The following is a 10,738-nucleotide window of genomic DNA, read 5'->3' as shown; positions in this document are numbered from 1 at the left end:
TAACATTATTTTGCGTATTTGGTGTAATGAAATGTGTTTATGCGGTTTAAGGTTCAAAAAACACATTATTTTCCACACACTGTACATTATTGTTTCTCCTCTATCCCCCGCCTTTCTGAAATGCGTCGATTTTAGGTAGGTGTGGCTGACTCTTAACTTTTATAAAGAATATCTCTTTGGATTTGAGACTTTAGTCTTTGCAACTTTACAGATCTTCTTTATTCGCTTGGAGCTTGTAACACTCCAAAGAGAAAGGAAAAATTGAAATCGCATCATATGACCCCTTTAATATATACATTTACCACAGCATATAAGAATTTTCACAAGTGGTCTCAGATTTTTCACCATACTGTATTTTGAAGGACTCTATAAAAGCAGACTGGAAAACCAAGAAAAGCACACTAACATTTAATCAGGATTTCCCTGGCCAGATCAGCAGAGGTGGCCGTTCCTCCTTTGAGCTGCAGGAAGCACCAGGACAGCAGGCTGCCCTGTAAAGCCCAGAACAGAGACAGCAGGACCCTCCAAATGGACCCTCCTCTGGAATCCAACATCAACACCTCACACTGAAGAAAGGGAGAGGGGCATTTTACATGGATCAACATCACATTACTCTTTATAAAGCTAGACAAGAGAAAACTATTAGGGTGTTGTCATGCAATGCATTACAATATGAGGTGTCAGCTAACACATGTTAATGCACAATGTAAACATCTAAAGTATGTGTCAGCTATTTGCAGGAGCTTATATATGTGAGCAGGAGTGGCCAGATGAGGTTGGCTGTCAGCATAGGGCAGATATACCTCTCTAGTGGCCACAATGAGCAGCGTGTCCATGACGGTCAGGACAGGTGAGATGTCAAAGTCAGATGGGGCTCCTTTAGAGGGCAGCAAGAGGAGACCTTTCGGGTCCTGATCGCTGCAAACAGAGATTAGCGCGAGACGACGTGTGAGAGCAGGAAGTATGCTATACATTTTAACAGGACAAAAAAAAAGTTTAAAGGGAGGAGTCTGATACCTGAAGTAACTGCAGAGAGACTCAAATGTCAGTTTAACAGACTCTGGCTGATTTTCTTCAGTTATGTTTTTCTGAGAAAAGCAGCAACAACAACAAAAAAAAAAATCTCATACAATAGCAATTCAATAACAATATTCAGCCAAGGCAAGTACACCCTCATAGTCTTACTTACCATCATGTGAAAGAGTTTGTCCCTCCGGCTCTGTTTGTCAGGGAAGAAAATGGCAGCTCCACTGAGGATGGCTTTCACAGCTTCTTTTCTCAGAGCTTTCTCCACTGCAGTCTGTCCTTCAGGACCGTCCACCACTGCGCAGCACAAAAACTGTGGGTTATTCTCTCAAGCACCAAGCAAGACACAATGGCATTATTATATTGCTTTTAACCAATTTAACTGTGTGTTTTTAGCCATCAATTTTAACCGATATTTTTTGGAAACTACAAATTACACTACTATTCAGTTTGTGGTTAGTATGTTGTTTTTTATTTAGAGAAGACAAATTAAACTGATTAAGTGACATTAAGAAATGTATAATGTAACAAAAGATTTATACTTCAAATAAATTCTGTTCTTTTTAAGTTTCTTGAGCTTTGTCACAGGAATAAATTCTATTTAGAAATATATTAAAATAGAATAAAAACTGTTATTTTAAATTGTAGTAATATTTCACAATATTACAGCTTTTACTGTATTTTTGATTAAATAAATACAACCTTGGTGAACATATGAGACTTCTCTGAAAAACATTTAAAAAATACAGACTCCAAACTTTTGATCAGTAATGTTTGCTACAATGGAAGCACATTGAGAGCAGCTACAAACTTCTACTTCAGCTTAAACGCTGTTCCAACAGATCATTATTTATGTTTCATGTTCTGTACTTCCCTGCTTGTTCTCACAGCTGGTTTCCAGCAGTTCTCCACAAACACAAATCAAACTGTACATGCTATAGAGCAGCAAGGCATTACAAACAAACCACTGAAGTGTGTCTCGATTTGCCAGTCATGCCGTTGAGTCATACAGAGCAGTATGTGAGTCTTACCTTGACACAAGTGACTGTAGAGCTCTCCGACAGCTTCTGCAGGATCCACGTCTGTGCTGGCTGAGGGTGCTGCTGAAGCTGAAGCTGAGGCTGTGATGTCTGACGACTGGGACTCTGTCAGGCTGGACAGCATTGGGAAGCAGTTCTGGAGCAGCTGAAGCAGGAGAACTCTTGTCTTTATGGCCTCCTCTCCCTCACTGAAAATGTATGCACACACATACGTGGCATTGGAAAATATCATTTTTAAACACATTTTACCTGCCTTAGTTAATAAGAAATGTTTCACTAAATCATAATATTAGAATGGTTTCTGAAGGATCATGTGACAATGAAGACTGGAGTAATGGCTGCTGAAATAAATTACATTTTGAAGAATATTAAAAATAGAATACAATTATTTTAAATTGTAATAATATTTCACGTTACTGTGTTCCTGTACTTATGATCAAATAAATGCAGCCTTGGAGAGACTTCTTTTGACCCCAAACTTTTAAAAAGTAGTGTTATTACATGGACAAGGCCACAATACGCTAATGTCAAAGTCTAAACTTTGTGGCTAGTCTTTATTTTAAAAATTCTTCTTTACTGTCTATTTTTAAACACCTTTGCCTTAATTAGTTCAATTCAAATGATCCTTTAAATGGACAAAAAGTACAAATAATACATGTAATCTCTAAATTATTATTTCTAAAATACTTTTTTTTTAATCTTTTGTTTTACATAAAGTATAGCATGTCACACCATAGAACTTTGCCATCATGGCTTAAAATTTCATGTCAAGTGGACTTCAGAAAAAATCATAATCTACAGGAAGCATGAACATCTGACCATCTGTAGAGAGAGTCACATGATCAGTGAACTTATCAGATTAGTGGCCTAGAAATAGAAAGTCTTTATGGCATAATGTAAAATGAACCACTGATTTTTAACACATACTCTCTGTAACACCACCGTATGAGCAGTAAAAATTACATCCTATTTATAAACCATTTCAAATAAAATCCATGCACATATTAATATAAACATAAGTTCTCATTACAGCTTTACTCACATAGATCTGAGTTTGCGGTAGAAGTCCCAGAACAGCAGCATGCTGAGGTCACTGAAGTCCAGCAGGGACTTCTGCTTGGACAGAGACACATCCTGTAACATATGCTCAGGGTTTATACAGCTCTCTTTAGAGAGGCGTGCAAAGTTCACTGAAAAAATGCATTACGAATTTCAGAGTTGTATCTTAATAAATTAGGTCAGTCGCAAGAGGACATGGGTGTACCATATCTCTGGTGAGCTGCTGGATGAAATAAAGGGTTTTCTTCATGAGTGCGAGACCCGTAACCAGGCCTGAAATGCTCCCCTCGGCCTGAGCGCTCAGATCATCCACATCCTCCAGCCGCTCGGAGTGTGGACACAAATAACCACTGAAACTCATCTGCTGAACCCCCAACCGCTCTGCTGTGTCCTGCATAGCACACAGGAACTTCACCATCAGAAACTACACACAGAAAGACAAAAAGAATAGCTGTTAATCAAGTGTTACAATTGTTTTAAATGATTTTTCAGAATTCATAATATTTAATTAAAATGACAAAAAATGACAGACTTGCGCATGAAATGTTCAACTGCAAGTTGACATTAAGATCTGTCTCCACTGAATCAACAACTGATGGATTAAACCAAGTCTCCGCCCTACATTTAGTTTTCGATAGTCAATTTCACTCAGATCTTCATCATAATACAGAAGAAATGATCTGTCACTACTTTCATTTCATTGCGCTTTATAATAATTATTGTTAACTGTTAATTATTGTTATTTTAACTGTAATAATGTCATTTTAACTGTAATAAAGACATTCAGTCTGAGAAGGGAGAACTTTAGTAGGTGGACAAACTCCCAGAGTTAATAACATACAGTTTTTGATTTTCGATTGATGTCAGGAGCAAACGTTCAAAGAAAGAAAGAATCCATACTTTTGACACTCTGCATTGTTGCAGCTTGATCTCCACGTCATTCCAGTCCTCTTCCACCGCAAACCAGCCAATGGGCTCGTCCTCACTGGTCTCTTCTATCCTTGTGCTGGAGTGTGTGTGTTTGTTTGTGAATGTAATACACGTGACAGTGTGTGAGGTACAGAGGCAGAAAACAGCGAGGGGTCAATTGACTCACAGAAACATTCTCACTGAATTTACAGCCATCTTAGCCGTGTGCACATGTGCACAGACCAAAATACACTCTCACATGCACTGGGCAAGACAATGCATTCCCACAAGCTGCTCACTCTCTCACACACTCCTAAACAAGCAGCATTTAAAGTTCATGTGATCAATATTGGGTGTCTTTTATGAGCAACAATGTTACATTAACAAATCAACAACAAATCACTGTGACATACCTGTCTTGGACAAATTCTTTATAGTCTTTGTAGTCCCAGCTGTCATACTTTTTGAATCTTTTGAAGTGTTTATCTGCATCAAATGCCTCGCTGTCATTGTAGGCAAACACCAAGCCACATTTAGCACCAATAGCTCCTTTACGCACCTGAAGCGTAGGAACACAGCAGTGCTTTAAAACTAGGATATGTAGATCAAATCAGTTTGAATGTTTCCAAATGAACATTTATTTGACTCCCGTACTGACAGAACACACTCTAATTTCTTGTTTAAGAAGTACAAAGCACAATTCTCAAGTCTTTACTAAAGTGTTTCTCTTACTTTTATCTTGATCTGTGTGACCTGGAAGCAGCTCTGGTTTTCAGTAGACAGAATCACACTGGCTTTCCTCTTTCCATTCTCTGTCAGAAAACCTGCAGGTACAAATAAAGCATTAAGAGGGTCCACTTTGCATTAGTTTCTTTCTAAGCAATACAGATGACCGCTCAACCATACAGCCTTTCTCCACAGAGAAAGCTATTCTTTTAAAGCACACAGCTGTTTTAAAAGACATCACTATTCACATCAGCACTTTGGTGATTTATCTGTGAAGCACTCTATCAAAATACCCATCTCTACACCAAATAAAACCAAGACCGTACCATCTCCAGTGTTGGGCTCCGTCAGCATGTTTTCTGGGCCAGACTTCTCCTCTTTACTCTTCGCATCACATGCTTGCAGATGGAGCTGGATGGGTTTACCTAATTTACATGAACAGTGATAAACGAAAAGAAACGTCTATATCAGTGTTATTACTGTTAACTTTTTTCATTTGATTAAAATGTATTCGTTATTAAATTTGAAAAAATCCTTTGGGACCACTGTGCATTACCATTACGGTAGAGTAGTCTTAACCGGACAGACGCCATAGAGGCCAGCAGTGAGGAAGCTCTGTACTCTGAGTCCAGATGCTCACAGATACCAGACAAAGAGATGAGGACTTTAGCCACACTGCCTCGAGCCAGAGCAAACGCTAACAGAGTCAGCTCAGCGTCAGGAGACACACAGCAGCTAGGACATTTGAAAGCAAAGCACTTCTGTTAAGCTTTCTCAGCAGAGTGTCCAATTACGTTCAGATGAAACAGCTGTAATTATTCACTGATAGAATACAGTTTTCCATTATTATCAGGCTAACTCGTATTGTGTAATTAAAACCGAAAGGGGTTTGCCACTATTGCCCTCCATGTCAGTATTGTTTTGACCTATTAATAACAGATTTAAACGTGCTGAGTTGAGCTGAGCTTGTGCTAGCAGAGCTTGATTCTTACTCTGCTATGCGCAGTAAAAAGCCGTCCACCTCTTCCAGAATGTTTGCAGAGAGGAATCTGGGGAACTCCATTGAAGACGGCGTTAAGGACAGGGGCGGCATGTGCTGTAAGGCTTTCCTAGAAAACAAAAAGCATACAAAAAACACAGTAAAATAAACTGCTCTGATCAAATGAAATGTTAAACGATGAACAAAAAGTTCAAAAGAAGAACATTTGTTTGAAAGAGAAATCTTTTGTAACATTATAAAAATCTTTACTGTCACTTTTGATCAATTTAATGCATCACTGGTAAATAAAAGTACCAATTTATTTACTATATATATATATATATATATATATATATATATAACCTAACAGACCTATTTTTGTATGGAGTGCTTGACTGCCACTCAGTTTGACATTTTGTTAATTTGCACAAAGACAAAATTCACACATACTTTTGGGGCTGCTTTATGTTTGGCATGCATGTGTATGAGATGATTTGACAAAACAGCTCTAACGTGTTTAGATTAAATGCTTTTTTATTATTATTTGCTATCTTTGAATTTTTTTAATGGTAGTGTACATGTCTCATCAAATTAAATTCAAATTTTCAAATCAAAATGCAATAGGCAAAATAGAGAACAAAACATACAGCTCCCATCCAGGACACTACATAAATCAAATACAGTGGTATTACTGCCATGCTTTTGTGAGAAGCAATATTCATTAGTCAATTTCTCCTGACTTACTGTGTGCTCTGTAGGACGGCCTGCGCAAGCACAGGGTTGGTTTCCATGGAAGCGGTGACCAGAGACGTGAGGAGCGACAGATACCATATAGCTGAGGCATCGGATACTGAAACTTCTTTACTCTTGGTAATCTGGTAGCCCATTGTCTTCAGACCATGAATACGTGTGTCACAGCCATCGCTAAGGCATCGTTTAATGTTTATTTGAATATCTGAGAGACAAAAATAAGATCAGCATAAGGGCTTTTTGACTCCTAACATTCATGTTGATAGGACTAGAGTAGTATATACGTGGAATAAACAGAAATCACAGTCTCACTTTATATTACACTTACAGCATGCAACTTCTGTGTACATATATACTATCGTTCAAAAGTTTCAAATAAATAAAGTTCAAATAAATGTGGTTCCCTTTCAAGAATCTTGAAAAAAATATATTACAATTTCCACAAAAATATTAAGCAGAACAACATATTTCAACACTGATAATAAGAAATGTTTGTTGAGCAGCAAATCTGCAAATTAGTATGATTTCTGAAGGATCATGTGACTCATGATCAGCTTTGCCCTCACAGGAATAAATTACATTATAAAATATATTAAAACAGAAAACAATTATTTTAAATTGTAGTAATATTTCACAACATTACCGGTTTTACTGTATTTCTGATATCAAATAAATGCAGCCATGGTGACCATAAGAGACTTCTTTCAAAAACCCCAAACTTTTGAATAGTAGTGTACAAATTCAAACTTCAAACAGAAGATTCTGTTATACAAGTGTATGCTCACAAGGATGGCTGATGTTGCCGTTATCCAGTAGCGGTACATAACCCGTGACATTACTGGGGATCCTCACATCTCTGATCTCCTGCAGGGAGCGCCGGTTCTTTCCTACAGCTATAGACACCAGCTGCGGCATGTAGCTGTGGTCATTAGAAGCTACCGCAATGGCCAGGCGTCTCAAAACTATGTCTGGCTTCAGCTTTAACCTGTGAAAGTGATGGGGGTAATATTTAACTAGTTATTTAGTGAAGGTAATAAAATGTGTTACATCAGCTCTATTTTAATTCTATGAAAATGCACAAATGAAATGGGCAGCTTGCCTTATCCAGTGTGAGCGAGCGCTACCGTCCGACTGCCAGAAAGACACGGTCTCACCATTGGTCATCTTGTTGATATCTGCACTATTGGACGAAGCCTCGATGAAGCTGTAGCACTGGGTGACCACCTTCACTTTATCCACATCTGGGTCATGATTGAGCTCAGCTCTGTACTGGATGTCTAGATCTGAGAGGATAGTCAGTAGAATATGCAAAGGTGATGGAGAAAAATTTTCTCATATTTCTATATAGTTCTACATATAAGAGGTCACTGTACTATAAAAAACATCCTGTAAGTTTCAGAACTCAAAAGTTTGTCGTTTATCCAAACACAGCTTATATTGAAGCCAGTCTGCCAAAACAACAGCTTGTAGAATGTGCCACTCTATGGTGTAATAGTGTGGCTAAACACCATCTTCGCAGAAGAATATCAACGCCTGCTTCTACATCACTGCCTGCTTAGCCCCGCCCACCGATTTTGCACATATAGTAGGTAAATAACGAAAGGGGCAAATGCACATCTACGCAGAAACCAAACTATAAAGATGCTCTGAATACAACAAGACGCTGTGCAGTGCCAAATTGTGGAAAAACACCGTATTTGCATTGCCTTCTTTCTGATCCCAATGTTAGGAAAGAGTGGATGAACTTTATTTTTAATGAAGATCCAGACCACGTCAGTAAGAACTCGGTCCTTTGTTCACTTCATTTTACAGCCGATTCATTTACAAACAAGGCACACTTTGACGCAGAATTTTCAGATAGATTGAAATTAAAAGACGATGCTGTGCCGACTATATTGGATCCGACAGTAATGGCGCAACACACAGGTGTGAGTAACTGCTTTTATTACTACTGCTTTGTCTGTTATAACAGTTTGCTTGATATGTACGGAGTATTTACAGTTTTTAACCTAAATCACAGCAGCGTCCACAGGAACCAGGGTGATTCTCACTTCTGGGTTGGCTTACAAAAATATATCATCCCTGCAGCACTATATAATAATTGTTATTACCACTCTGCCCAATAACCACCATTCACCTTTCTCCTTCTGTAGCAGGTAATCCAGGAAGTCCTGCACTACAGATGACCTCATGGTGCAGATGCTGTTGTAGCCTTCCAGCACAGGGAATGGGATTGCGCTGCTGGGGATGCGATTCCGGTGCAAGAATTTCAGGATTTTGGAAGCATGTGCTTTGAGACGGTCCTTGGACTTGGAGAAGATATCCACAAACCCTGGATGAGCATGAAGGGTAAAAGAGGACAACAACTGGGTCAAACAACGAGAATCATTTGCATAGTTACCTGGCATGGTCAACTTCAAACATCTGAGCTTGTGTCGCCATTGCATTCAAATAAACAAGAACGTTCACGTCTGCTTCCCCACCTGGAGTCAAAGAGCATGCCTGAAGCTGCCTGATCACATGACTGAGTTCTCCCTGCAGGTTGGCTCCATTGGAGTTTTTCAGTGCCATGAGCATGCTCTCCACATCAACAATCCCATCACCCTCAGCATCAAACTGACCATAGGCCTAAAGAGCACAAATGGAAGAGATTTTTTTTTTCTGTCTGTACGTTCTGTGACACAAATATTAGGCTGAGGTATCGCACAAAAGAGAAGGCAAACAGAAAACATAAGGAGGACAAGAACAACTAGTCTCTCTAGATCTCTCAAACCAGTTGTCCATTTCACCTACATAAACACACTCGAGTCAGCATGTGAATCATTTGTAAGGCAAATGAAAGTGAGTCATGTTTACATCAGTATAGCCACCTCCAGAAAGCACCACACTAACAAAATGCACCAGTGCAACAATGATTTTAGATATGTCTGAAAATACCATGTAAATAACAGTACATTAATTAAGAAATCATTTAGCACCAAGATATATGTATAAAAGTACCACACTAAAAGCAATGGATACGTGACTGAACTATTTTACTTTTGTAAGGAAGTAAAACTTGGCTCGTCACCGCACACTGAGCCAATCCCAGAAAAATAACACATTTATGCTCCAATATCAATTGCTCTGGATAGGATTTAAATGTAATCAGGGTTGGGGGAAGTGGGGACATTGTCCCGGGTCCTGTGATTATGGATGCCCACTAAAGTTCTCTACAGTTTGTATATAGCTTTAACAAAAATTAAATCTGTCAGTCACAAATCTAACTTTAAAAAAAAGATTTATACAGCTGAGTTTTTACTGCCAATTTGTATATGTAAAATAAACAGAAAAACATTTAGTTTGCTTATAAAAATTGGAAGTCAATAGTCAAAAGTTCAACTGTAGAAATCTGTGTCAAAAGGTAATTTGTTATTGGCAAATTTAATTTTGTTAAAGCATTTCTTATAGCCTAACCTTTTTATTTACAAGAAGTACAGCACAGCTAGACCTATTCTATACTGGCACTAGATGAGTCTGACTATTCGGCGGTCAATAATAGTCAGTGTAATCAATCAAACCCTATATCTACCAATCAAAAAGAAAGACAAAGCAAATCTAATACGACCGTCCTATGATGTGCTGAAATGCAGTCAAGATTGAAAGTGAACTAGGTGGGGACAGCCAATAAACAGCCTTTATCAAAGGTGTGATACAAAGATAGAGATTACACAATGTAACCACTCAGAGTATAGAGCAAGCTAAGTGGTCAATTACACAACTTTGAGTTGTTTGTCAGCTAAATACTGCTTATTTACTAATAAGTCATTTAGGTGACAGGGACGTTTTGCTGAAGTGCACTATAGTGAGTGTTCATGAACCACCCTTCTTTGGTCTTGAACATGCAAACTCTCTGTTATCAGCCAAGGCCTGGCTTGAACCACTGTGCTACAGCAGGTCATTGCTCATCTGAGTGACATGTCTGATCACCTCCTCGCACTCATCTCTGGGCGCGTCTCTGCTCTCCAGCATCTCACAGAACTGCTCCAGAGTGACGGACTCCTCTCCGCGGCTCAGCCGCTCCTCCAGCCAGCGGACCAGAGCGCTCTCGTTGCGCGCCAGCACCGACTCCGAAATGGCGACCCATGAGTCGCTCATACGGGCCGCTGCCTCTCGCAGCTTCACCTGCTCCAGCAGAGCTTCAGGAGTGGGGAGTCCATAGCTCGGGGCCGGCGGGTTCGCCGAACCTCTTCCGCTTCTCCCCGGACTG

The 10,738-nt window shown here is 39.2% G+C and overlaps 1 protein-coding gene across 1 annotated transcript in view; it reads right to left on the bottom strand.

Moving 5' to 3' along the window:
• The window catches only part of LOC107664510 (zinc finger ZZ-type and EF-hand domain-containing protein 1-like), a 46,423-nt gene that overhangs the window by 35,486 nt on the left and 199 nt on the right, over positions 1-10,738 (bottom strand). The window contains exons 2-20 of the mRNA XM_016455096.1: positions 10,459-10,735; positions 8,973-9,117; positions 8,627-8,821; positions 7,589-7,772; positions 7,275-7,474; positions 6,484-6,694; positions 5,753-5,869; positions 5,317-5,495; positions 5,087-5,185; positions 4,767-4,858; positions 4,448-4,593; positions 4,026-4,131; positions 3,331-3,549; positions 3,109-3,200; positions 2,058-2,254; positions 1,190-1,323; positions 1,018-1,088; positions 804-918; positions 407-566 (exon numbers count right to left, since the gene is read on the bottom strand). Coding sequence (XP_016310582.1) covers positions 407-566; positions 804-918; positions 1,018-1,088; positions 1,190-1,323; positions 2,058-2,254; positions 3,109-3,200; positions 3,331-3,549; positions 4,026-4,131; positions 4,448-4,593; positions 4,767-4,858; positions 5,087-5,185; positions 5,317-5,495; positions 5,753-5,869; positions 6,484-6,694; positions 7,275-7,474; positions 7,589-7,772; positions 8,627-8,821; positions 8,973-9,117; positions 10,459-10,735 — 2,939 coding nt within the window. The remainder of the gene's footprint in view (positions 1-406; positions 567-803; positions 919-1,017; positions 1,089-1,189; positions 1,324-2,057; positions 2,255-3,108; positions 3,201-3,330; positions 3,550-4,025; positions 4,132-4,447; positions 4,594-4,766; positions 4,859-5,086; positions 5,186-5,316; positions 5,496-5,752; positions 5,870-6,483; positions 6,695-7,274; positions 7,475-7,588; positions 7,773-8,626; positions 8,822-8,972; positions 9,118-10,458; positions 10,736-10,738) is intronic.

The sequence above is a fragment of the Sinocyclocheilus anshuiensis genome, unplaced genomic scaffold (genome assembly GCF_001515605.1).
Source record: "Sinocyclocheilus anshuiensis isolate Anshui unplaced genomic scaffold, SAMN03320099.WGS_v1.1 scaffold403, whole genome shotgun sequence".
NCBI lineage: Eukaryota > Metazoa > Chordata > Actinopteri > Cypriniformes > Cyprinidae > Sinocyclocheilus > Sinocyclocheilus anshuiensis.
The sequence above is the reverse complement of the archived record's forward strand: the minus strand, read 5'-3'. Positions and strand labels throughout refer to the sequence as shown.